Source organism: Atractosteus spatula, chromosome 3 (genome assembly GCF_055471065.1).
Source record: "Atractosteus spatula isolate fAtrSpa1 chromosome 3, fAtrSpa1.hap1, whole genome shotgun sequence".
NCBI lineage: Eukaryota > Metazoa > Chordata > Actinopteri > Semionotiformes > Lepisosteidae > Atractosteus > Atractosteus spatula.
The window spans coordinates 55,424,949-55,451,031 of NC_142708.1; the positions used below are offsets into that span (position 1 = coordinate 55,424,949).

A 26,083-nucleotide genomic window follows, 5' to 3' on the forward strand; every position below is an offset into this window, starting at 1 on the left:
TTTGACATTTAATATATAAGGGTTTTGTTGCACAATTTTCGAAACCAGTGAAGTGTTTAAAAACAGAAACCACAAAACATGTATGAATTAAAGAATAAAAATATAAATCTGTATAATTATATGCACATTTAAGACATTTGTCAAGGTGCTACAGAGGCAGTTGACCTTTCATGCCTTAGTTTCTATCTTTAAAATCACATTTTGCAGTGAGCTGAAATTGCCAATACTTCATTTTAAACCCAATTTAGAATGAAAAATAGCTGAATAATTGCCTATCACAGTATGATCTTACTGAATGTGCCTATTCAATTTCACTTCAGATGTGTTGTGGATCCAGCACAAAACCAAGCAAATACTGTATTTCCCATCATATTCTATTGTGGAAAAACCCTAATGCCTTCTACAGCTGGCTTTTCTGAGCCATCAGCGGCCACACATCTAAAGACAGATCCCAAGCTGTTTAGATATACTTTAACTTGCATCTTGCTATTTGATATTGCGACATCTTTTAGCCTCATCTATCTTAGCCTCACTATGGAGGCTGATATCAGTTTTTCACTGTGGAATGTATGAATGTTGTGCCAATTATAATCTATTTTCCAAAAGTAAGCAGGTTTCAGGTGTCATGATTTTGTCTTTGTAAGATGTGCTAGTCTCTTTCTACTGTAGTTCCCCCAACACTATCACATGCATTTTCCCCATATGATGCAGCAAGACAATGCCACTGTGCCTGGATTCTAAAATCCAGTTTATCAGTGACACAAAGTGCCCAATTTTACACTTTTTCTAGTGTGATGCTGTCCCACGTGAGAAATAGAAATATTTCTTGGGAGGATGTTATCACTTCACACAAGGAGACTCAGGAGAATTCTTGAAAGAACTGCAGTGCCACACTGTCATGTTACATTCAGTCAAACACTGCAAGGACACTGACATATTCATAATCATTGCCATCATTACTCAAGTAGACACATAGATGCAACGTTTCTTGCTCTATTATTCCAATGAAAACCTTGTTAAGCTGAAGAACAGAGGGGTAATTATCAGAAAAAATCTAAGAAAGCATTATGCTGGGCAAAATGATGACTGTTGCTTTGCAATGAAATAACTTCTGAAGGTTGCAGGCCTTTCACAAAAGTGGTCACTTCTTAGGACTGTTAGCACTATTAATCTGTACATCAGTGTCCTTTGGTTATATAGTATATAGTTTACAATTTTTATATGTGCAATCTAAACATCCTAAGTTGTGATAATTAAATTTGAAGATCATCATAATTGTAAAATTACAAAAGATGTGTCTTAGAGAACATCAGATTGGAATTTGCACACAAGAGAGTGATAACATTGCTTTTTAGATGCTATTTTGTTTCTGTATTCCTGAGGTATAATAATATGAAAAAAAGCATTTTTGACAGAGATGGCATGTTGAATTCACAAGAAAGACACTTGGATATTCATCATATGTTGTTTTATCATCCATTGAAGATGCTGGTCTTTAGACATGGACATGTATCAGGTGGTATAGCCCTAAAAACAGGGGAAATTGATTTTATACATTACATAAATAACTACTGGGTGACAAATATCAGAACCTACAATTGTCAAAATTGTCTCTGATTTATAAATAAAAGAAAATAAGTACTTTAAGAATTTTAAAATATTTTCCTCAAAGGTTTATTACCACAAGGTATTAATAGCAAGCAAATAACTTTAAGCTATAGAAAACAAGTAATAGGAGTTAGAAATCAGACTGGAAGTAGGCTCAAATAGTGAAAGTACATATTGAGAAGCTAGTGTAAACAGTGAAGGTCCTTTAATACATTACTAGTTTCTTGTATACTCCTGAGGAAAGAAGATAAATTATTTTATGATCCACTTTAATCTTCTCAAATATATTATTACAGCTTAATTAGATTGAGTTTTTACTTCAATAAAGCCAGAAACTACTCATACTAGTAAACTACTGTGATATTCTTTTTTACTTGATGCACTAAAACTCCAGTTTAACAAATAACACATGCAATATACCAGATGTTCTCTTTAGTACAACAATTTTCATGCATTATTATTTGTATGTTTTTTTTTAGGTTAATGAAATTTACCATGATGATTCCTTGGGCGTCCATATAAACGTGGTTCTGGTGAGAATGATTATGCTGGGGTATGCAAAGGTAAGCTAGTATAATAATATAGCCCTACGCATTAATTAATCATCTGTTATTAATCATCTGTTGTAATTAATTGTAATTGTAATTATAATTAAAATTGTAATTAATAATCTGTTATGCAAAGTATTTCAGAGCTTTTTTTTCAGTGCTTACAAAAGATAAAACAGATTATTAGAGTACCTTATGGAAAACACTAAATAGTACTGTCATACATTTATTTCAATAAATTGCACATGCATAGATGGTGGTCTTTTTATCTGTACCTTTAACTTGTGTATTTAATATACTTCTGTTTTTTTGAGATTGCAAAACATGTTTTCTCTTTGACAATCATATTTATTGATTAAAGATTAAAACACAGTTATAAAAACACACACAAGTCTATGAGGTTTTTATGCTTTAAAGTCATATACATTCTTCTTAAAAAGGTCATTATAAGGTCATTTCAACATATGTACATAGTCCCAAAAGACAAATATGTTATTTGTCACAAAACACCACTTGCACATATAAAATTAAAACATTTGGCAAAAATTTTAATTTTTCTGTTCAGTTGCAGAGTTGGCAAATTTTTGCCATAGAGTGTAACTACTTTGTGTAGGAAAGTGTGAAAGAGTTATGTTGACATACTGTATTTTGCAAGCAGTGAAGACCCTAGCTATTTTGTATCTGCAATATACTGTACAGTATTTCTCACTCTGAGTTTCAGGAAAAGAGCAAAGTCCAACGTTTGAAATTCTTTCTATGTTAGCTGCCGTAAACAACATACCCAACTGAAGCAATTGTTTTGTCAGTCCATCAGCTTAATTGAAAGAGGGAACCCATCAAGGAGCTTGGAGAATGTCTGTCGCTGGGCATTTGTACAGCAGAAAGCAGACCCACAACACTCAGAGCACCATGACCATGCCATCTTTCTCACTAGGCAAGGGTTTGGCCCTACTGGGATGCAAGGTATGGTTCTGTTCACATCTCTGTTTCTGTGGTCTTTGACAATATCCCAGTTGAACTGGAAAGGTGTCTTTGTTTTTTATTTATCAGATAAACAAGGTTGCCTCTAAAAGGTTTTTTTTATATTCATACTTTTACATGTATCTTTTCTTTTACAAGACAAAAAAAGACTCCTGCTTCTATATTGCTTCACCATTGATAATCCTATGGATTTAGCAGAACTGAGAAAACGGATTTCACAAACAAGCACTTTCTAGTTCAAGGCTCACACAGCTCATGAAACTGGACTTATCCCAAATTACTGTTACTGGCAATAAAAAACCTGTAATCCTCCAGATTTGTTGTTTCATACAAAAAACAAAAACCCAGTGGAACAGGATAAAAAAAATTAACCAGATGACAAGGGGAAGAACAACAAATACATACTGTACTGCAGAGATATAAAACTTTCAGGATGTATTGTGATGTTGCATTTTAAGCTTCTGAAAACATACTGTATCAGTTTTGAAAACAAGAACAACAAATTCCCTTTTATTAACTTTTATTAAAAATAGTGAAACTGTTTTTCCTCTTTTATGCTCATGTCTAACTAGCAATTAAATGTTTTTATTAGTTTACTTTGAGATCCCTTGGATCCATCCATGCTTTTTGAGCAAATGTCTTGAGAGCATCGCAGTGAGCCAGAGTCTAACCCGGCAGACACAAAATAGGGCTGCACCCTGGACAGGATACCAGCCATCATTAGTCCCATGAACATGCCCTTACTCACGCATATCTAGATATACCAGTTATCCCGGATAGCATATCTCTGTGGGAGGATATTGGAACATCTGGAGAAGACCCACATGGACACAGGAAAGATAAAAACAAACTGCATTGATGTTACCCCAGTCCAGAATGGACTCTAAGACCTAAGAGCCGTGATGCAGAAGGATTCAGTGCCATGTCACTGTGCTGAGTAAATCAGAATATTTTAATAATACTGTATACTGATGGGAAAAAAAGAAATGCAACAAAATACAAATAAATGCAAATCCACACTCTGGCCTTCCTGTCTGTATGGAATAGGCTGAAGAATGACTCATCCATGAAGACGACCTAATGCCACTGCTGACGAGTCTATCGTAGCCTCTGTCTGGCCCAAGACAGTTGGGTGTGACGTCTCAGAGGTGTGAGCAGAGGGCCTCTGACAGGTCGCCTTGCTCTAAGGCCAGCAGCATGGAGCTTCACTGTCCTGTCTCTGATACGGGCATTATGTCTGCCGGCAGTTACAGCAGCAGTATGGCTGGCAGATCAGAAATGATCTCTCAGATGGACCAGTCTGTGTCTGTCCTGCTATGGTGTGGTCACTCGAGGGCGACTGGATCTTGGATGGTCAAACAAAGTAATGCTGTGTGTGAAGCGTTGAAATATTTCAACAAGGAACATGATCTAAACAGTAATGTGAAATCGTTTATATATTTATAAGCCCATTTCTTTGAGGGTGGCTTTGTGCAGTCTTTGGACTCGATACCTGACAGGTTGTGGGTTCAAGTCCCTGCTGCAGACATGGATGTTGTACCTTGAGAGAGGAACTTAACCCCAGTTGCTCCAGTTCAACCAGCTGTATAAATGGGAGTTAGAATTGGTGGGGGTAGCTGTGTGATGTGTTCCATCCTGAGGGGAGTCATATGCTCTCTGATTTAATGCTTAATGCTGCTAGAACTAGGATTTGACTCTGTGGCCTTGTTTTTTTTTCTCCAGTAATCTTCTTAAGTTACTCTGGGTGACTAAAGCAGCATATATGCCACCAAATACTTGACTGACTAATTGCAGTGGAGCAATTAGCAATCTGTTTAATGCTCTCCAGCACTGGGACATGAAAGATGGGTTTGAAGAGAAACAAATATTTTTGTTTCTGTAAATGTCCAAAACCCCCTCTGCCCAAATGAATCGTGGTTTAATAACCTCTTGACCATGAATGCTAAAATGCTGAAATGACATGACATGAACACTGAAGAGTTGTTTTTATAATGAAGAATACTATAATATATAGTTCTGACTGCATTAGTTCTAGGCAGTGTTGGGTAACATAACAGCTTTTCTTTTTCCCAGTTATCTCAACCTGGTGCTAGAATCAACAGACACTGTGTGTATCACAGTAAAAATATTGTTGTAAGGGCAGGATATTTTCTGGACAGCTCTTTATAGCAGCAAAAGTACATTAACAAAGCCATATTTAAATAAACAAAACACATTTTTCAATTTGAATAAAGAAACATTTCACCTGGAGAATTCAAGTTGAAAAAAATATAATAGCGTTTAATAATTATTTATTTAGTCTCTTCTTCAAGTTGATGACATTATTGTGATTTTGCTTTAATCACAATATAAATCAAAACATTACAACGTTAGTGCTCATGGCTGAGCTCTGAGGTGTCAACAGAAAAAAAGCACAATTCTCTTTTTGTTGCTTCCAGGTGTTGTCTTTGATACATTGACAATACCAATTAAATTTGACAGTGACAAAATGAGGACATCTGTTACCAGTGGTTCATTGTATGAAACAGAACTCAGAAACAGAAAAATTATGCCACATTAATAAATTCATGATTTTTCTTGGACTGCAGTGGCAATAAAACATTCTGCATAATCTAATCTATTTTAATTGATGCTTTATTAGTGAAATACATGGATGATAACATTGTTTTGAAAGTCTTTTATGAGAAAGGTTTAGTTAACATGCTTTGTGTAATAGTTTTCAGTTTTTCTTTAATTGCCTAGTCATCTCACTGACTTAATCATTTGTTTTAATTAAATCTGACACAGGTCCAGAGACCTTTGTAAGAAAAGCAATTTTTCTGACATACTGAACATAAAAAAAATCCTATCACTCTATTGATGCGTGTATGTTTTTAGAAAAAAAATGCTCATCCAGGCTCTGCCAGAGGAATCAGACAGATGTAAATCAGCTAAATGAATCTTCCTATGTCATTTCTGTTCAATCAAAGAGTACAGTACCTGCTACACAAAAGATAATGCCTGGTAATAATTTTATGATTTTGTTTTCAGTGATAAGTGATATGTTTCTTTTGCTTTTGAGTATGTGTAGATTGGTAGGTAAGTATAGATAGGTCTTTGCAAATGACAAATGATTTTATTTGAGTCACAGTGGTGCCTCTGATTTTATTTTTCCAAATAATTATATTTTAATATTAATGAAAGCTGCATAATACAAATTAACCTGTTTTCTATTTATGAGTAATCTCTGAAAAAATAATGCAAACATATTTCTCATTGGTATGCAGAATGAAATTGAATCTGAAATCCTTTAACTACTATATATCCCCTAAAAGCGCATAGAAATTACAGTATGTCAAAATGTCACAATTTAGATCTAAAATTGTGCCCCGGTTTCATCCCACAGTCCAAAAATATACTGATACTGTAGGTCAATTCGTTATGGGAAAATTGCAATCCTGCCTTGCATCTGTTGTTTGCAGCTCCCCTGCAAATACAATTTCTTGCATTAGGAATGTGTCTTTTCACATACCCAAACTTTCTCTCTGCGAGACACACAGGGAGAGAAGCTTGGGGGCAGAGCGCAGGGTCAGCCATTTATATGGCGCCCCTGGAGCAGTTGGGGTTAAGGGCCTTGCTCAGGGGCCCAACGGAGTAGGATTCCTTTGACGGCCGTGGGATACGAACTGGCAACCTTCCAGCCACTGGCGCAGATCCTTAGCCACAGAGCCACCAACAGCCCCATTTACATCCTTGTACTGTAAATATACACAATGCCACAGGATTGTAAATGGACATTTGGGTGTACTGTATATAGTTGTGAGTGTCTTAAATGGTGTTGCAGATTTATTAGACTTAAACCATTTGTAAAGGCATTTGTATAGATAACATTGCCCTGTTACGGTAGCTCAATTTGAGAAATGGATAATTAATCAAAAGCAGATAAGAGTCTCTGTTTTAGGGTTTTATTAATGTATTGGTGAACGGAATAGTTCAGGATGTAAAAAGAAATGTCATCGAGACATTTTCTATGTCCAGCCATCCATTTTCTAACTGCTTCATCCAATTCAGGGTTGCGGAGGTGCCGAAGCCTGTCCTGGCAAGCAACAAGCACAAGGCTAGTACACCCTGGATGGTATGCCAGTCCATTGCAGGGCAGACAGACACAAATGCAGACACATACTGTATAAAAGGCAAAATTGAGTCTCCGCAATCTCTCTCTTACCTAGTGTTAATCCCGCATCAGCAGGGTCCGCTTGTCGGCACACCAGTCTCCATTTGGTGGTTTGAACCAAATCTTTGAGCTGACGTTGCCATTAACTGCGACCGAGAAATACTTAAACCGGTGCGTCGCTCCGCCTGCCGTCGGAAATCAAGTCTCTGCAATAATCTACCAAAAAAGATTTGAGAACAGATCCAGCAGTTAAAAAAATCTGATTTAAATAGAACATTGAAATCAGTTTCTTTAAATGCTCATACAGTAGTACATCACCTGAACCTGTTTGTCTATTGTAGGATATGCTCCAGTGACAGGTATGTGTCATCCTGTGCGAAGCTGCACTCTGAATCATGAAGACGGCTTTTCCTCTGCCTTTGTTGTGGCTCACGAGACCGGCCATGTGTAAGTGTCTGTCTACAGCAGTATTGAGCAGTACTGAGCAGTACCTCAGGCCTAGGCTCCTAATCCAGTGTCACATTATACAGTATGTTTAAGAATGCTATGCATTGAAATTAGATCTCTGTAATGTAGCACCACTAAAAAAAAACATTGCATTCCTAAGTGAGGGAAACATTAGTTAAAAATTGTATTAAGTTTCTCCAAATTGTTTTTTTTAGGTTGCAAAAGAAGCATGTACTGTATAAACATTGATAAAATACTAACCCCCAATCAGATTAAGACAGACTATTTAGTATTTGAATTATTTTATTCAAATTGTGTAATAGTTAGTGGTTCCAATATTTGAGGGACTTTTGCAAATCCAGGTAAAAAATAATTTGCAACCAGTTTGCACTGTCGGTTGGTTTAATAAGGCTTAAACCTTAAGTTATTTTCAGATGACTAATCTCTATACCTTTAAAAAACAAGTACAACATTTTTTCTGTTTAGAGAACAAAAACAATTCAAAGTAGTTTGCTAACTTCTGTCTTCCAATTCACTTTTAATTTTGCAGTGGGTTTACAGATATTAATGGCATGCAGAACATGTGGTAAAACAAAACTTTGCAGAAGCATATTCATTCCATGATGAGCAAAAATGTGGTTGAATATCTGACTATAATGACATAATTATTTCTAGGAGATAAGATGGCACTTCCCCTCTTATAATGTAAATATGCCATTAAAATGGGATACTGCTTTGCTTCCATTTTAATTAGATAATTATTTTGTGGCAGAGATATACGTGTAACCCTCACAACCCTATGGGAAGTACAGAATAAACATGAAATAGACTGGGTATATTTTGCATATTTTTCCTATTAGAATGTGACCATCTGACATTATCACACAAATTAAATAAAATGTAGTGGCATAAGACCACTGGGTTATGTTATTGTATTATGAAGTGGGAAAAGAGCAACCAGGTGGTGTCCAAAAAGACAAATAGGGGTCTTTATTATTGCACATTTAGAAGCAGTAACAAATCATGTTTTTTAAAAAAATAATGGCAGATAAATATTCTTACAATCGTAATAACTGTTTTCTCACAAAGCCGTGTTAGTGCACGATGGTTGATGTGCAATATAAGGCCACGTTTTAAAAATGCATGCAATCATCGTCTATGCAGGTTAGGGTTAACAAGTGAAACAGGAAGAGAGCTTCGGTTAAACATAGTAGTACTGTCTTTGTTGACTAGCAGCAGATAAAAAGTACAATTGTTCATGACTATTTTCTACATTACAATATCGACATAATACTCAAAATTCATTTTCCACTTCACTTTGCATTTCACTGGTACAGTATGTTTTGTCCATTCAGCCACTGTACCTGGTTCCATTTTACAAAGTGAAAATATTGACTTTAACATCTAAATGCATTAAACTTAAACACAAATTCATAAACTGGGGAGAAAACTAAAAATCATTACCTTTTATGGTGCTATTGACAAACCAGAGTATTACAGTATTAAGTTACAATTGAGTAAGTCAGTGTACTGTTACCATGCTTACCTAAAATACAGTACTTGCAATCCAGACAACGACTGTATGCACTTGTTAATTCATATGCAGTCTTTGGCATATACAGTACAGTATGTTTGAGTTTTCAAGTTTATTTACAGAATTACAGAATTTGGTATATATGGAAACATTTGGGTTAAATCAGGCAAAATCCATAAACAAGAACCCCTAATGACTGTATATTTTTACTAATTAAAGCTATCAAAACTTCAGAAAAACAAGATGCTTCTGTGCACCTGGAGAAACGTGTTTAAGCTTGAGGATGTATGGCTTTATTAATCTCAGAAATACCCTATGTTGCATGAAACAACACTGATCAAAGAAAAAGAAAGAAGCGAGCTCTTTTTTATGTGTTCATCAAAATCAGAAACTAATAACACTGACCGCTGTATATTTTGGTCCTAAGACTCATGTTTAAAAATCTAGTGTTTTGTTCTTCTACTTATTTGTTGGGTCTTCATTTCTATAGACAATAAATTGTGTACGAGACCAACTCATTATGATTCCTGTATTCATAAAGTTTCAAAGAACTGGTCTTCACATGCCCACTTGAGTTACACACTGTTTACTTGAAAATATAATTTATTGCACTGCATGCAGTGATAAATTGAAAAGTAGTGCATGATTTGAAGCAGTTTTTTTATTTAGCATTGACAACAGCCACGGGTATGAATTCTTAATGTGGACAAAATAAATACATTTGTGTTAAATAAAAGGATAAATGATAAATTCAAGTATCACTGCCTTTTTGATTAAGCTCCATTCACATTTATTTTACAGTTACAAAGTGTCTATTCAGAAATGAATTAAAATGTTGCCCAAAGTAAAAGTAAACATGCTGTACATAAATGAGTGTGGGTGGGTGGTTTGCAAAGCAAGAGGGAAAATGAAACCCAATTACTGTTGTAGTTACCTATAGCTAAGGGCCTGAGAACATTCAAGGGTGAATCTGAATGAATCTGTTACCCGAGACCACAAGATGTTTAATCCATCAACGTACAGTATCTGTTTCCAGATACATTGAGCATTATGGTATTGTATCTGTATGGTAACATATCTTACAATGTCTGTTACAATACAGGACAATAGTGCCCTTATTATACTGTATGTGCTCAATGTTAAACAGTTACTACAGCAGACATTCATTTCAGTGGGTTTATTTATGCAGAGAAATTGTGTACTTTTAACTGGTCTCATTTGTAAAATACAGCATTCCAATCTATCACTTTGCTTACAGGATGTTGTTGTTTCCCTTGAGCTTGCGGTGTAAAAACATGCTGGAGGCTAATGTTAGCACACGGAAGTCTCCATCAGAACATTCTCTGCAGAGAACAAACTCTAAAGCAAGATATATCAGATGAGTCTGTGCTTGTGCTTGTAGGCTGGGAATGGAGCATGACGGGCAAGGAAACCGCTGTGGAGATGAAACAGCCATGGGAAGTGTGATGGCACCTTTGGTGCAAGCTGCATTTCATCGATACCACTGGTCAATGTGCAGTGGTCAAGAACTAAAAAGATACATTCAGTAAGTTCTTATTTTGTTTTACACCATATAAATTAGAATCTAATTTTAGATGTATGTATTGCAATGTATTGTAATATAAATAACTCTCCCACCCAGTGAGATGCACATTTTAAACATTAAGAGACTTTTGATACGCAGTGCCCTCAATGCAAATGTGCTTCTTGTACAGAAGTTGTGAGTACTGTACAAAATGTAAAGGGGAACCGTAAAATTCAGTCCCGTGCGTTCAAGGGTGAATGTGAAAAGTCAACCTTCCTTGTCCTTGAGCTCTAAAAATATCTTTCAGTATAAATACTGAGAGGCATTAAAACATAACAGTCATCTACACTGAACCCAGCAGCATTAGCTGAATTCCTCTCAGTGTTTAAAGAATTTCAAACACAATTTTCCTGCAAAGAGATATCATCAAAAAGATCATCATTTTCCTGTTTATTGTTTGTGACTGGATAAAGTGGCTTAGATGTTTTCATGTGATTTTTAACTTAATTAATGAAAAATGTCATTAATTGCACAATTTTCAATAGACACAATAACAACTAAGTAACATTAAGTAACAAAGTGGTTTCTGGAATTGTTTCTAAGTCATTCCAATTCCAGTTTTCAAAAGGATTACATAAAATGGGCCACTATCAACTTGTTGAACCATAACTAAATATATCTATGACTCTAAAAAACATTTTGTGACCTTCTTCTTATTTTACCTCATTTGAAAATTTGGCTTTAGGGTCTCTTAAAGAACTAAAGGTTCTTAAGCAGTAAGATACTGTACATGTATCCAAGCATAAGACATACACCATTAAACACTGTATTCATCAACTATGATAATGTGTCTTAAAGCATAAGATGCATATTAACACATATGCCTTAAAAATAGGATAATAGTGTCATTAGCATCTCCTGAATATGTCATGTATGCATGGTAATGTAATGTAGTCCTGTGGGGCAGGTCATGTTTCTGTGTTTAATTGGGAGGGTGAGTTTTAGAGATGGCCACTCATAACCAGGGCATGACATCATTGCCATCGTGATTCAGAATGTATGCATAAGTACAAAGAGGTTTTTATGGACAGATTAGACTAAGACAGACCTTTAGCAAAGTGCTAGGCTGAAGTGTAGAGAAAAAAAAATAAACTGAAGATGAATCAAAGAAAAACTCATTTATGAAGCCTGACCTGTGCGGACAAGGCTGCCTCTTGAACTATCTTACCCGCCTTTATTGATGATGTAAACAGTAATTACAGTAACAGATAGAATTTTCAAAAACCTTGTGTCAGCTTATATAGAAGATGTGAAAAATCTTAGACAGCTCCAGATTTTCCATTTAATCCAATAAATCGAATAAAGCAAGAAAGCATGCATGTTTAAAAGCTGAAAAAAAATCAGGGCAGTCTGTTATATTGTAATCATTATTCATATTGATCTCATGATCAACAATGCAAATTGCTTGACTGTAAAGGAAACAAAGCAGTTTCAATTTTGCTGTTCCAATAATTTTGGAGAGCACTGTAGCTCTTGAGACCTGGAAGGATCTCTGCCATTGATGTGAAGCAGAACAAGGAACAAGCAACAAAACAAAACTGAATTGTTTGAGTGCTTTTAAACAGCCAGAGCATGTGTACATATCCAAGTTTAGATTTTCTCTTAAAAGCAAAAGTGACATATTCTTGTTTAATTCATGTGTGAAGGTTATATTTAAATAAGCATTTTTACAAAATTAAACAAATCTTTTACTATGCACTGACAGCGTTTCACATACTTTTGTCTTCAAGCCTAGGATTCTGTTTTTTTCTGTTCATTTTTTTCTACATAGTAAAAATGTTTTACATTTTAAGAGAATGGGTATATAAAATAACCATTAATTTATATTGTGTGGAAGTTAAGGACTTAGATGCATACTACATAATTTGTAGTATTTTGTAAACATTTATAAAATACTACAGGTGCATAAATGACAAACTGCTGTCAAGTCCTAGCTTCTGTGCAATCTTAACTTCAAATAAATTTTAACATAAAAAAGTCTTTCACCTACAAAATGTTCTGCACACTAACTGTGGTTAAAAGTACTTTTACACAAAGACAGACATCACACATTCAGAATCATATTCATTACTTGATGCATATATCACCAAACACTTCAGGACATTTTATGTAAATAAATTGCATAATTTCCCTCCAGTGTCAGTTTGTCTGAATAAATATTCATTGATAGAAGTGTGTATTCTACAGTATTCTATGTTACTATACTGCAGTGAATGTGCCAATGACTTTGTTACTTTTTGAATCAATTTACTGTGCCAGCTACACATAATTGTTGCTGTCTTTAGGAAAGTGGTCAGGCTCTGGTGTTAGTTGTAGTGAAAGTTTGGGTTTTGAAAATAGTGAGCTTTGGTTATACTGTATTGTCCACTCTTCCCCTACTTTATCACAGTGCAAATATTTATATTTGTGTTAGATAATTACCTAGTAATAGTGCATCATACAGTAACATCACCTTATGCTTTATTAATATCAGCTTTATTAACTTAAGAATATTTACACTCATTTATGTTATAACCTTTTTTTAACTGAAATGAAAAATTAAATAAAATATTGAGAATTATCTAGATGTATTTTTTCCCAATACTGTTAGCTCACTTTTAAAATAAATGAGGATAATAGTCGGCTAAGTTTGGAATAATACCGTGAAATCATCTAACATGAAAGAATATCGCCTCCTGTGATCTTCTCTTTCAGTTATAATTAAAGTATCCATTATAGTACAAGTGTGATTAGATTAGAATAAGAAAATGTTCCTTGATTGAAGTTTCCCCGTGTTCCTATGTTTCCTGTAGCTCCTATGATTGTCTTTTGGATGACCCCTTCAACCATGATTGGCCCACACTCCCGGAACTACCTGGAATTAACTATTCAATGGATGAGCAATGCCGTTTTGACTTTGGAGTTGGATACAAAATATGTACATCTGTAAGTACAGTTCTGTGATTTGTTAAAATTGGTCAGTAACACAATATATTTTTTTTATGACATGAGTATAATGTTTCTTCTGAAAGTTAATTAACAAAAACCCTAAAGTATTTAATTACTGCCATATTAATAATAAGACATTAATAATAGAATATTGAGGAAAGTCTTGGAAGAAAAACATTTTGCTCCTCCAACCTACAAGCACGTTTTTTTTTTGCATACACTTTATTAAGTTTCATTCCCTGTAAATTGCAGAGTAGAATAAATATAACTAAGAACCTGGGGGCATTAAAACTAAGACTCTGATTGATGTAGCTATAATTTTACAGAGCTAATTATATTCATGTTCTAGAAAAGGCATACTATGTAATTTTGACATTTTCAGAGGTCCTCAAACCAGTTGGCCCAAATAATAACCTTTTCTTTCCAACTCTGCATTTTTATTATAGGAACAAGTAATAGGTTTATTCCATGCTGAACAAAAGAAGAAAGAGAACACAACGTTTCGGCCGTGGAGCCTTCTTCAGGTGTCAACCCACCTGAACTACTAATTTTTATTATAGTATTCATAAGAAGCTTTAAAGCCAGTAATATTAATCACAGAAAAAAGTGAATAGCCAAGATGTTAATGAAAATAGCAAATGATTATTTGCAAAGATTCTAGTCCGTGCAGCTTGTTATTGTAACAAAACATACATAACATATTTTACACCACTCAAACCTTCTCCAGGTAGAATGTTTGCAAGGGCAGATTTATGCAGACATAAAACACCACTGAATCGGCAGCACACTTGCAGTATTTTGGAGATGGAGAAATAAGCTGCATCTCACACAGCAGCTGATGAGGAGCAGGATGGAAGACAATTTTGCTCAATTTGGGATTGAATATGTATTCTTGATGAAGAATAAATGAGGGTGCATTTTTCTGAATAGATGCAGAACTTTTTCACCGATTGTTGCATCAACAAACAATGGGGATATTGAGTATTTATGACAGTTTTATGTTTTTACACTTTGTGCTCTTTAGTCTATTTACTGTACCAGTGACCTAAAAATGTTGGATTGCACAGTTAGTTCATATAGCAAAATACTCAAAATGCTTAGCTTAATGGATTCCTACATGTTTGCACTCTCTCTGTTAGAGCTGCTAATCGTCGTATTTCATATAAAATTCATCTACTGTATGATTTTATGTACTAGTAATCGATGTTACGTTTACTTTATTCTTACAAATTGTCTATATATAGGTATGTGGTCTGAATTGGGCTTTAAAGTATTTTTTGTTTAACATCCGACAAAGCTTCTGTAAAAAGCTGCAGTAATAGTCGTTTAATGGCAGAAGTTACTATCCCTGTTGTTTGTACAGTGGAAAAGCTACTGATGAAGGTGTTATTGTGAAAGTTCTCATGTGTCTTCTTTGTAAATATATGAGACCTATCAAAGTGTTAAATATTTAGAAATTTATAGCTAAAAAAACAGCTGTATAATGTCAACTGAAAATGTGTAGAAACTGCATTTTGCTGTATTTATCAAGTACAGTACTAATTCAATGGCATGCCTGGACAAACCAAAATGAGCATAAAAATTAACTTCTAATGCATTCTATATAGGTACAATTTCAAGAACATTAAATGTTTATACAGTATAGGTTTTTAAGGTAGCTTAGCAAAAAAAGATTCATATTCACAATATTTTATTTTTTCCCAAACATAGTAATTCAATAGAAAATATACAAAATGTGAGTTTGTTCAAACATTTGTAAATTTATGTTGTTTTATCTATACACTGCTGTGCAAAAATATTACACATTTTGTATTGTTCTATTCTTTCCACTTTGGTTTTCCATTTTCTGTGCAGAAGCAAATCTATGGTCATCTTCTAAAATATTACCTGTTTTGTTCAAGACAACACTCAACCCTTTATATAGATCTTAATGCAAAAAGTAGCCTTTAACCTTATTGAAGTGTGAAGAGGAAGACATTTTGGTGATGATGAGCATAATCTTACAAAGAGTCAATTAAAATTGATTCGTTAAGATGATTAGGTAATATAACACTTCATATTGCATGCTCATGTATACAGTAGGTTGCCCTGAGTTCTTGTGATCATGTTTTTGCAGATTCTTCAAAAAAGAAGTAATAGAATCCCCTTTGTACTTTGCATAATACTAGCTCTTAATTAATGCCTCTCTTACTGTTTTCTGTGGTTGTATTGTTGTTTAGGATTAAGGTATCTGCCAGATGAATAAATGTAAGTGTAATGTGCTGGAGACAGTTATGGTTTTGAGTAAATAGTTGACGGTAATGATACACATAAAGTGATTGTGTGCCATGATAATGATTGTGCACAAAATGTTTATGTAAAGACATTAAAACAGCATTTTATTTTCTTGGATTTAAACAACCATAAAAGGAAGAAGGGGTAATTTTTAGAAACCTTTGCTTGTACAGCAAGTAGAGTAATCAATATTTTATGTTAAGTATGTTCTGCTTTCGATATGTGTTGTTTATTTTGTTTTTAGTGTGGTTTTTAGTTAAACCTTGGTTAGAAGTGAATTTTTATGTAAGCATACATTAATAGTGTTACAATGCTACCTACTGTAGTGTAAAAGCAATCGGGTGTGTGCAGGAGAAAGATGTTTCAGTGAAAGAGCTGGAGAAAAAAGGGTGCCTCTACAGTACATGTGACACTATTGTTCATCATGTAGATTTGTCTTGACTTCTTTTTCTTGTATTTTCTCCAGTATTCTTGCATACGCTCAATCTTTTTGGCATTTGTCTTGAAACCTTTTCCTTCAGTGTCCAGGCAACAGCTAGCCTGTGACAGTTGTATTTTTTTAAGGGTCACCTTGTTTCTATTTCAGTTTAGAACATTTGATCCTTGCAAGCAGCTCTGGTGCAGTCACCCTGACAATCCTTACTTCTGCAAAACTAAGAAAGGACCCCCACTGGATGGAACAGAGTGTGCCCCAGGGAAAGTATGTTTTGCCTTTTCTTTCTTTTTTTTCTAAGCAATTGATTTGATTTATCCACACCGTTTCCCGTGCTGACTGTGTCCTGTTTGGTTGTCAGTGGTGCTACAAAGGCCACTGCATGTGGAAAAATGCCAACCAGGTGAGACAGGATGGAGCCTGGGGATCCTGGACAAGATTTGGCTCATGTTCACGGTCATGTGGTACAGGTGTTCGTTTCCGAACCCGGCAGTGCAATAACCCCACGTAAGTTGTGTATAAAATCCCTATCCTTGCTTATGTTCTATTGCATGAAAAAGAAGACATGTGACAAAAAGGCTGGGGAAAACACTTTTCTAGAATTACCTTAGGGCTCAAATCTTAATATTTATCCATATAACATTTACCAGAACCCTTAAAGATCATGTAGGATTTTTTGGTAACTAAAATATTAATTATTAGGAATTACAAGGTAGAATCATGCATTAAGATGTACAGCTTGTATTGACACCAACAATGCCCACTTGCACTACTGGTCTGTGACTTTCTCTGACTCTCTGTTGATCACCCTTGTGGATGAGAAATATTACGCAAAGTGAATTTATTTCATGTGACATCTATTCAATAGATTGCCTGCACCTGCTACAAAAACATTGGAGTGTCCTAACGGAGCTTATAGGAGCTTTTTTGGAGTAAAAGGATATGTGCTGGAAAGCCATTTGAAGGCCTCAAAGATACGAAATATTAGGTAAAATTATAACAATGTAATCAATATTATAATTTTTTACCAACATACTAGACCATCTAATGGAGGCCTGGACTGTCCGGGAATTAACTTTGAGCATCAGCTGTGTAACACCGATGACTGCCCGAAACATTTTGAAGATTTCAGAGCACAACAGTGTCAGCAGCGCAATTCCCACTTTGAATTCCAGAATGCAAAGCACCACTGGCTGCCGTATGAGCACCCTGACTGTAAGTATACGGAGTCAATTTCTCCTTATTTTCTTAATTGTATTGTTCTTTATATGCTTGACTTCATGCAGTTTTTACATTATCTGTTGCTGAAATCTGTGAGCTATCTGTGAGCACAGCGTTGAAAAATATTAGTTGTATTGTGTGCAGGTGTAAGTGTGTAGGCAGAGACATTTTCTAGAAGTTAGTTTTTGAACTAAGCATCATTTTGTGAAATCATTTCACAGCCCAAGTGTTTTCTAAAGATGGCAGTGGAGATTCTCTTGCTCTTTAGGGGGTGCAAATTCTGTCCAGTATGTGTGTTCTCAGTAAAGAGCTGTCAGAGTATGTAGGAAGCTTACACAAAACAGCTTAATATGGGCTGTTACAGAAAAAAGTCAAATAGAGACATCTGCGACGGTCAGTTGAATCATGGTATATCAACTACTTTTTGCTAGAAAAGTCTGCAGACACAAAAAAAACTTATATTTCAGAAATATTTCAGTTTCAGTAACACACATACAGTGCCCTTTTTTCCAGAAATATAGAAATAACTTGGAAGCCATGCCAGTCAAACCTTATCCATACCTTATTGTTTGCAGTGTGGTGATGTTTTGTCTTACACTTTTATCGGATTGATACAAATCATACAAGCAGATACTTGTGACCTGTTGCCAACCTAGTTGGTCTATTTCACAAATTAAATGCATTAAGTGTATTTTGGTCATACCCTTCAATCTGCACAAGGGTAGCACACCTACCGATTTCAAGTGTTGTTGCTGTTAATATAGTACACTACAGTGGAATTTACTATGAAGATTAGGAAAACCTTGTTTATAAAGTTTCTGTTTTCACCTTTGAATAGGAAATACAACTACAGGTATGAAATAAAATCAATGTAAAAAACATTTTGCATCAGTCTGTGAGTTAATTATCTGTGATGTTTATGAACTTTCAGCTTCTACACGTACATATGGAAAAATAGAAATAATATTGTGAATTTGTTTCTTTTTTACCAGCCAATAAAAGATGTCATCTTTACTGTCAGTCAAAAGAAACGGGGGACATGGCTTACATGAAACAACTAGTTCATGATGGAACACGATGTTCTTATAAAGACCCATATAGCATCTGTGTACGCGGTGAATGTGTGGTAAGTAAAAGAGAATGTTCATTTTTACACAAAATAATTTGGGGTTGTTATAGAAACAATAATATTAACATTTTTAGTGTCACACTACAAGAATTATACAGATGCAGTTCTACACCATCTTAAATATCAATGACACTTTATCATATTTGGTAGTGCCACTGAAGCTAGCAGGTCTCATAAGCATAAAGACGTAAGTTGATTACTGTCTCTTTGAAACACCTTAATAAGCTCCCAAACTGCTGGTTGCTTTTGTGTGTAAAATTTTCCAAAGCACAGCTTTATGACATACTGTATATCATCATATGGAGCCATAACCTATCAACAAATAAATGGCACATCAACACAAACAGAAAAGAATGTGAACATGCTTATATGGACAAACTGACAGAAAACAATAGCAAAAATATTGATGAAATGAATTATTTACTCATATGAATTGACAAAAGATAGCATTTTAAATAAAATACTTACAGTATGTAGGATGATATTGTGATACTACTTAGAAAGAGCCATAGCGAGATAAAACACATATTTTGGCATCTATTTCTTACCTTGTGTACCTTGTTGACTGAGATAAAATGATTAAAGTCTTCGAATCACAAGTTAATAAAGGGATTGGTACATAACTTGTACTGTATGTATAATTACAATGTTGTCCTACACAGAACTGAACTTTTACAAGATTACTTACTTTCCACCATTATTATATTAACTGGATTACAAGAAGGTCAAATTATAAAAAGAAATGGCATATTCCACACCGGATGCATGTGGAACGTGTGTACATTGCATTTTTGGACACTGCAAAATTGAGTTAATTGTAATTAAAGAGGTCATGATGGTATAGTGGTTAGCATTGCTGCCGCACAGTGCTGGGGCCCTGGGTTCTATTCTGGACTTGGGGTGCTATCTGTGTGGAGCTTGTATGTTCTTGTGAGTTTCCAGTGGGTGCTTCCCCAGTCCAAAGACATACTGGTATGTTAACTGGCTTCTTTGAGAATTGGCCCTGATGTGAATGTGTGCATGTCTATATCTGTGTGTGTCCTGTGATGGACTGGCGTCCTGTCCACGATGTAATCTTCTTTGTGCCCATTGCTTGCTGGGATAGGCTCTGGCTCCCCTGCAGCCAGTATTGATTAATTCAATCCATTCATGCATTTTCTAACTGCTGTAAAGACTTGTGTAAGATAATTCTGGTAGTCAATATGCTTCCACATTATGTGTGTTTTAATTCACTAAGGATGTCAATTTCTTAAATTGTGCATACCAAATGTGATGCAGTTCTCACATGCGCTGTATGTGCAAATGCCAGAAAAACACCAGAAGTAATTAAAAAGTCACTATATTGATTATTAACTGGATTCTATTCAGTGTATCACCTCATTTATCAGAATCTACATTTTTTCTTTTTGTGATATTTTCTGAAAACAAAAAACACTTTACTTTTCTCTTGGCAGGAAACGTTTTTTCCAATTTATACAGCTGTATACAATTGGAATTAAGTAACCCTCTGTGTGTCTTGAACAAATGCTCTATTTGTAGCTAAAATTAACAGAATATTGACGAAATAGAACACAGAGCTTGCTCAATACCTAAAGAAACAGATCTTTCAGCCTTATTTTGGCTTTTAGACACAATTTAAATATATCCCTGGACATTTAAGCTTCAGAAGCTATCACTAAATTTCAGTTCTTTTCATTTAATGCTAGGCTTTTAGACAAAGTAATTGACAAAAAAACAATTATCAAACATCAGAATTGATTTGATAAATTTGAAACATTAAACATTCATTCACTGATGTAGTGTTTTTCTACTGCTGCTTTATTGGTTTTTAGAAAGTGGGTTGTGACAGAGAAATTGGGTCCAACAAAATGGATGATAAGTGTGGTGTGTGCGGAGGAGATAATTCTCACTGCAGAACTGTCAAGGGAACAATCACCCGCACTCCAAAAAAAGCAGGTAGGATTCTTTTAAGAACAAACCTTTCTTGGACTGCACAAAAACATGGTGACAAACATGGTGTACTGTACAGTATATACCAAGCATTTAATTCACATTTGTTCTTAGTTTTATAGGAACTTTCATGTCATTTTCACCTGTGTCCTTTATTTGATGTTTCTTATTTATACCAAATAAGTCCACTAAAATGGGATTTTATGCCTTTGAGAATAATGAATACTTGTAACTGATCCCCTTATAGACCTGTCTGTGTAAGACTATAAAGGTTCAGTTCTTCCAGCTTGTCAGTGGAGGACATTCATTAATGCTCCACTTGCTCTTCTCTGGATAATTTCCTGAGTAGCAGTATATTTTCAGAATTGTACACACTATTCTAAATGGGACCTTACAAGCGAATTGTAACTTTATATCCCTTGAATTCAATTCTATACTTTTGAATTCCTAACATTGTTTGCCTTTTTTATTGCTTCCCCACATTGTCTTTAGGTAAAGAAGGTGTCAACACTAATACCTAAATCGTTTTCCTAAGTAGCCTCTTCTACTTAGGAAAAGCCTCTCAGCCTCTCCAGTTTTATATTTCTACCTTTTTAAACTACCTTTCACAATTCAAAATTCCTGCTCATATCTGCTTTAAATGTCCTCTGACCAGTTTTTGCCCAGTCTTAAACTTTATCTTAATCTTTTTTAATTTTATCTGCTGCTTTTTTTGTTTTCTAAGAATTATTTGTTGGTTTCATCTACAAGCTTGACTGCTTTACTAACTATACCAGAATCTAGACCATCAATCTAAATTAAGAAGAGCAGTGGACCTAGTACAGATCCTTGTTGCAAACTAAATCTAAAGGCTCTTGTAAAGTGCTGTGTTTGCAATCTAAAAGAGACAAAAGGCATAATGTGTGAATAGGGTTACCCTCGGTTTTGTCTTACATTACTTGGATTGTTGCTGTGAGCTGAGGGTATAATAGTAAAAATACAAATAAGTGAACAGGATAGCTTAATCTTTCAAAACATAAAAAAGCTTTAATGAATTTATTGAAAATGTGATTTCAGACGTAAGAGTAAATTTGAGTTTCTTTTTCACAATGATATATTGATATACTGTATATACATACATTGTTTTGAAAGGAGGTCACTGACAAGAACTATTTCTTTTAAGGAGGCAGATTTAGAACGGTACTGAATGACACACGCCTAAATGTGTGTGTATTGCAGACTGAAAACATTTTATTGTCAGTGGCATGTTAAGTAAAATTCAGCATCTGGTATCATTAATTTAGTGTTCCAATAATAATTTTTAAATGATTAATGGAACATTGCTTAGCTCTGCCACTATTCGTTTTCAGTGAACTGTTTCTGTAAAGATGCACATTGTGCATATCACCTCTGTATGACATCTACCACCCAGGTATAAAATGATGACATTTGCATCTGAAAAGCATTGATTACATACTGTATGGAGCTGAAGTAGCAACTGAACATACTGTATCACAATTTCATAGGCAGTACACTGTAGTGGATTCAGAGGGGGCTATAAGAATACCGGCCCTTATTATTTTCTGATAATTTCTGATATTATTATGTACCACGTATGAGAGGTTCACAATTTAAGTAGTGTTCATGTGTATGAAGAGGTAACAAATGAGTATTGAAACCAGCACTTATAGTAATGCAATATTTAATTGCAGTCGAGTAAAAATGATGAAGAAATATTTTATGATTAGGTTCACATAATACACAGAGTAAATGTAACTCTTTGTACTGTATACAGAATACTTGCTACTGTAATTGCATTGACAAGGATGCAATTGTGAAAGGATGGTAATTGTGATAAGATGTCAATTGTGAAAGGTTGTTTAAAAGTCAGTAATTTATGTTATCTTCCCATAATATCTCTTATGTTTTGTATTTGGGTTTAAAATGCAATGGGCCTCCACATTTTTTGATTAGTAATATCTGTTTTATTTGCTCAAAACTGACATTGGTTCTAAACCTGCACTTACTGGGTCAAGGTAAAGAAAACATAAAATATAGAATTAAAGGCAAGAAATTCTAAATCTTATCTAAACAGACAGTATCAAAATGGTTTAAGATCTACATTTGAGCCTCTTGTTAAAATGATTGGGTTTGCAGTTTTAGCATTAAAAAATTTCAATTCAGCAGCTGATGTGAAGTATGATCTATTCTACTTTTCAAAACCTTGGTCTAGTGATGTGAGGTCAAGTGGCAGGAGGTTAGAATGTGCTTATTAAAGTCCTGCTGCTGTCACAGCTTACTGTGGGTGACATTGCTAACTCCCTGCCTAGCCGCCCTTGACTCTTAAGACATTTAAGTCATGACTCATGAAATCTTTCTGACACCAGCTTGTCTGAGTGGGTGTCTGAAGGCAACTCAACAATGCAGGTGATCATCAGAGGAGCAGTGTCCTATTAGCCATTGAACCTCAGTTTTATCTGAGCTGATGTGCTTATTAACAGGTGCTGATTTCAGAACAAAAGTCAGTATTACATTTTTCATTTTATTCACTATACAGAGAGCCTGGCTGCAGAAGAGAGGCTGAAAACTGTTATTTCTTTTTAACAATGTTTGTAACTTAACAATAACACTGGCAGCATGCAGAACAACAAATGTTCCTTCGGAAGAATATGTTCTGGTTGTGGCTTTTCAAACTATTACATATTATGAAAGTAAGAAGATGGAGGAATGCTTCATAGTTTTTCTATCCTTTTTTTAAAATTTAAAATTCAACTTTTTTGACAGGAAAACAATTAAGCAAGAGATGCCATAAAGAAAACCATTTGTTGGAAAACAAAACCTGCAAGTATCTAATATTAACTGCTCTTACTTTTTCCCCTTTTAATGTCTTCTATTTCATTGACTGCTTCATCAGTTACTGTAGTATGTTACTTAATCCTTAACATTAAGCAACATAGCAACATTAAGCTATTGAAAGTTATTTGTTGTATATTTTGAGGGCAAATGCTTGGTTAAATTGCAAATGCCTTGTCAAATGATCCCAGATGTTCATGTCTTGCTCCAATGATTATTAGGAGGTTAATATTCAATAATCTCACCCAGTCCGGTTTGAATACAAATAGTGACATTTGAGGTATAAGATGGGAATTGTGTTCTGTATATTGTGTTCTGCAATTGTGCAGTGTATAACTGATTTTTTTCTATAAAGAAGAGACGTCTGTTATTATATCTGAATACAAATAATTTTCCCAGCTCTGGGCCTCTCTGTTAACATTACAATAAAGCACCTATTTGACTATATTGACCCATTGAAGAATATTGAACTATTCAGTCAAATCTGCCCACCAGACCCCACCAGATTACATACAGTATGTGTCTATATAGCCAAACTACTGGAGGGGAAATAGGGGAAGCGATAGTATTAACTTAATGTTAAATTATTTGTTAACATTAATATGACATTTTTAACAGTAATATACAGATGCTTATACAGTATTATTCTTCATTTTAATAAAAAGATTAAACAGTGAAACTGCCAACAGTAGTCAATGAAAAAGGAGTCATTATCCAAACTAACTCATCAATTTCATTTAAAGGGAAAACAAGAGGAGCATTCTTAATACCTAAAGGAGCTAGAAATGTGGTGCTGAATGAAACAGAGGATTCTAGAAATATTCTTGGTGAGTCACAAAAGATTGCAGAAAACTGGACATCAATGAAGTAGAAAAGAAGGCTATTTTGCAGTATTTCTGCTTCTAACTTATCACTGTTCTACAAATGGCAAAAGGTTTTTCCATTTTTAGTGCTATTTAATGCACTTATAACCAACCAGCTAGAAATTATTGTAGCAGCATAATATCAGCAGACACCTGAAAATGGTGGTCTAAGCAGAATGGCTAAACCTTTTGCCTTGCAATGCAGGGGAATTTTCTTCTTCAGACTTGCATGACATAGCATTTTTTTTTAGATATACAGTAGTGCAAATGCCTTCTACATAGAATGATGTCCAGTTCTGCATGAAAAATTGTCTTCATTGCTCAACTAACTGCTTCTATTATCTTTTTTTTAATCTGTGCTTTCATCACTGATCAAAATACTTACAAAGGTTACCTTAAGATGTTTGACATCCAAGCTGGTGCTAGACATGTGATCATCCAAGAACATGAGGGTTCTCCTCACATTCTTGGTAAGTGACATTTAATGCCAGATTGAAATCGTGGAGAGATATTTACAAATATTTGCAACTGAGTAGTTCCTCAATAAAGTAAGAAATAAAATAGGTTCAATATCAAATATTATCCTGTATAACACTGTAGTTATGTGTATAAAAAACAGTGTAGACGTCAATAATCAATGTTTGTTTTGCAAGAGGCGCTTCACCCAGGCTGTGCCAAAAGTCCTTTACATTCAAAGCTAAGCTCAAACACATCAATAAAACAGCAGTATTCATCAGAGAGAATATTGCCAAAGAAGTTGTAATTTCTGGTGGTCTTTCAATTTCTTACTGAAACACTTAAGAAAGTTTCATAATTATGAGAGATAAAACTAGTGAAAGGTGAGGAACTTGGTCTTGATGAGTGAAAATCACCACTTGATGATAAATCTTTGCTCGTTCACTCCATCTGAATGTTTTAATTACAATCATCATTACAGAATACAAATACCAGCACTCATACCTTCATTACAATACTTTTAATATGCTGGAAAAGGATAATAGTGGTTGTATTTATTTACTGTGTGTGGCATTGGTTGGAAAAAAATAAAGTAACATACTTTGAAACTGAAACAATATGCCACAGTAAGTATAAACAGTTTCCCAGTATCTGCTAAAGAAACAGACCTTAATTGCACATCCAGATCAACAGAACACCAATTAAAGTGCTCCTCACAGCTTCTGCTACTTCCTTCATTGCAAAGATTAATTGGTGAAGGATGCTTTATCTTAAAGTGATCCAGACTAAAAATACCTAGAAAGCTATTGTTTAGAATAAGGAAAAAGATTGATCAAACTAAAAACGCAACGCCTACTTGAAATAATACTTATTTTTCAGCAATTTACCTTTTTAAAATAATTGCTGTTATTTTTGGCATTACTTTACATCTAGATTGTAAGCATTGATGTTTCCCATTCCACTTTATTTTTTGTAGACATCCACATAGTCTTTTTTATTTTCAATGTGCAGATATATATTAAAATGGAAATATATTCAAATAACAGTATAAAATTGTTATTTTTCCATACCATGAAACATAATTCATTCTGTCCCACCTGCATATATTATACATGCTAAATGTAGATATTTTAAAATGTTT

The 26,083-nt window shown here is 34.6% G+C and overlaps 1 protein-coding gene across 1 annotated transcript in view; it reads left to right on the top strand.

Moving 5' to 3' along the window:
* adamts3 (ADAM metallopeptidase with thrombospondin type 1 motif, 3) overlaps window positions 1–26,083 on the top strand; it is a 102,843-nt gene that overhangs the window by 48,706 nt on the left and 28,054 nt on the right. The window contains exons 6-18 of the mRNA XM_088912203.1: window positions 2,088–2,171; window positions 2,963–3,119; window positions 7,632–7,737; window positions 10,674–10,817; window positions 13,649–13,781; window positions 16,645–16,758; window positions 16,853–16,998; window positions 17,531–17,706; window positions 18,705–18,838; window positions 20,674–20,797; window positions 23,555–23,611; window positions 24,367–24,450; window positions 24,876–24,956. Coding sequence (XP_088768329.1) covers window positions 2,088–2,171; window positions 2,963–3,119; window positions 7,632–7,737; window positions 10,674–10,817; window positions 13,649–13,781; window positions 16,645–16,758; window positions 16,853–16,998; window positions 17,531–17,706; window positions 18,705–18,838; window positions 20,674–20,797; window positions 23,555–23,611; window positions 24,367–24,450; window positions 24,876–24,956 — 1,540 coding nt within the window. The remainder of the gene's footprint in view (window positions 1–2,087; window positions 2,172–2,962; window positions 3,120–7,631; window positions 7,738–10,673; window positions 10,818–13,648; window positions 13,782–16,644; window positions 16,759–16,852; window positions 16,999–17,530; window positions 17,707–18,704; window positions 18,839–20,673; window positions 20,798–23,554; window positions 23,612–24,366; window positions 24,451–24,875; window positions 24,957–26,083) is intronic.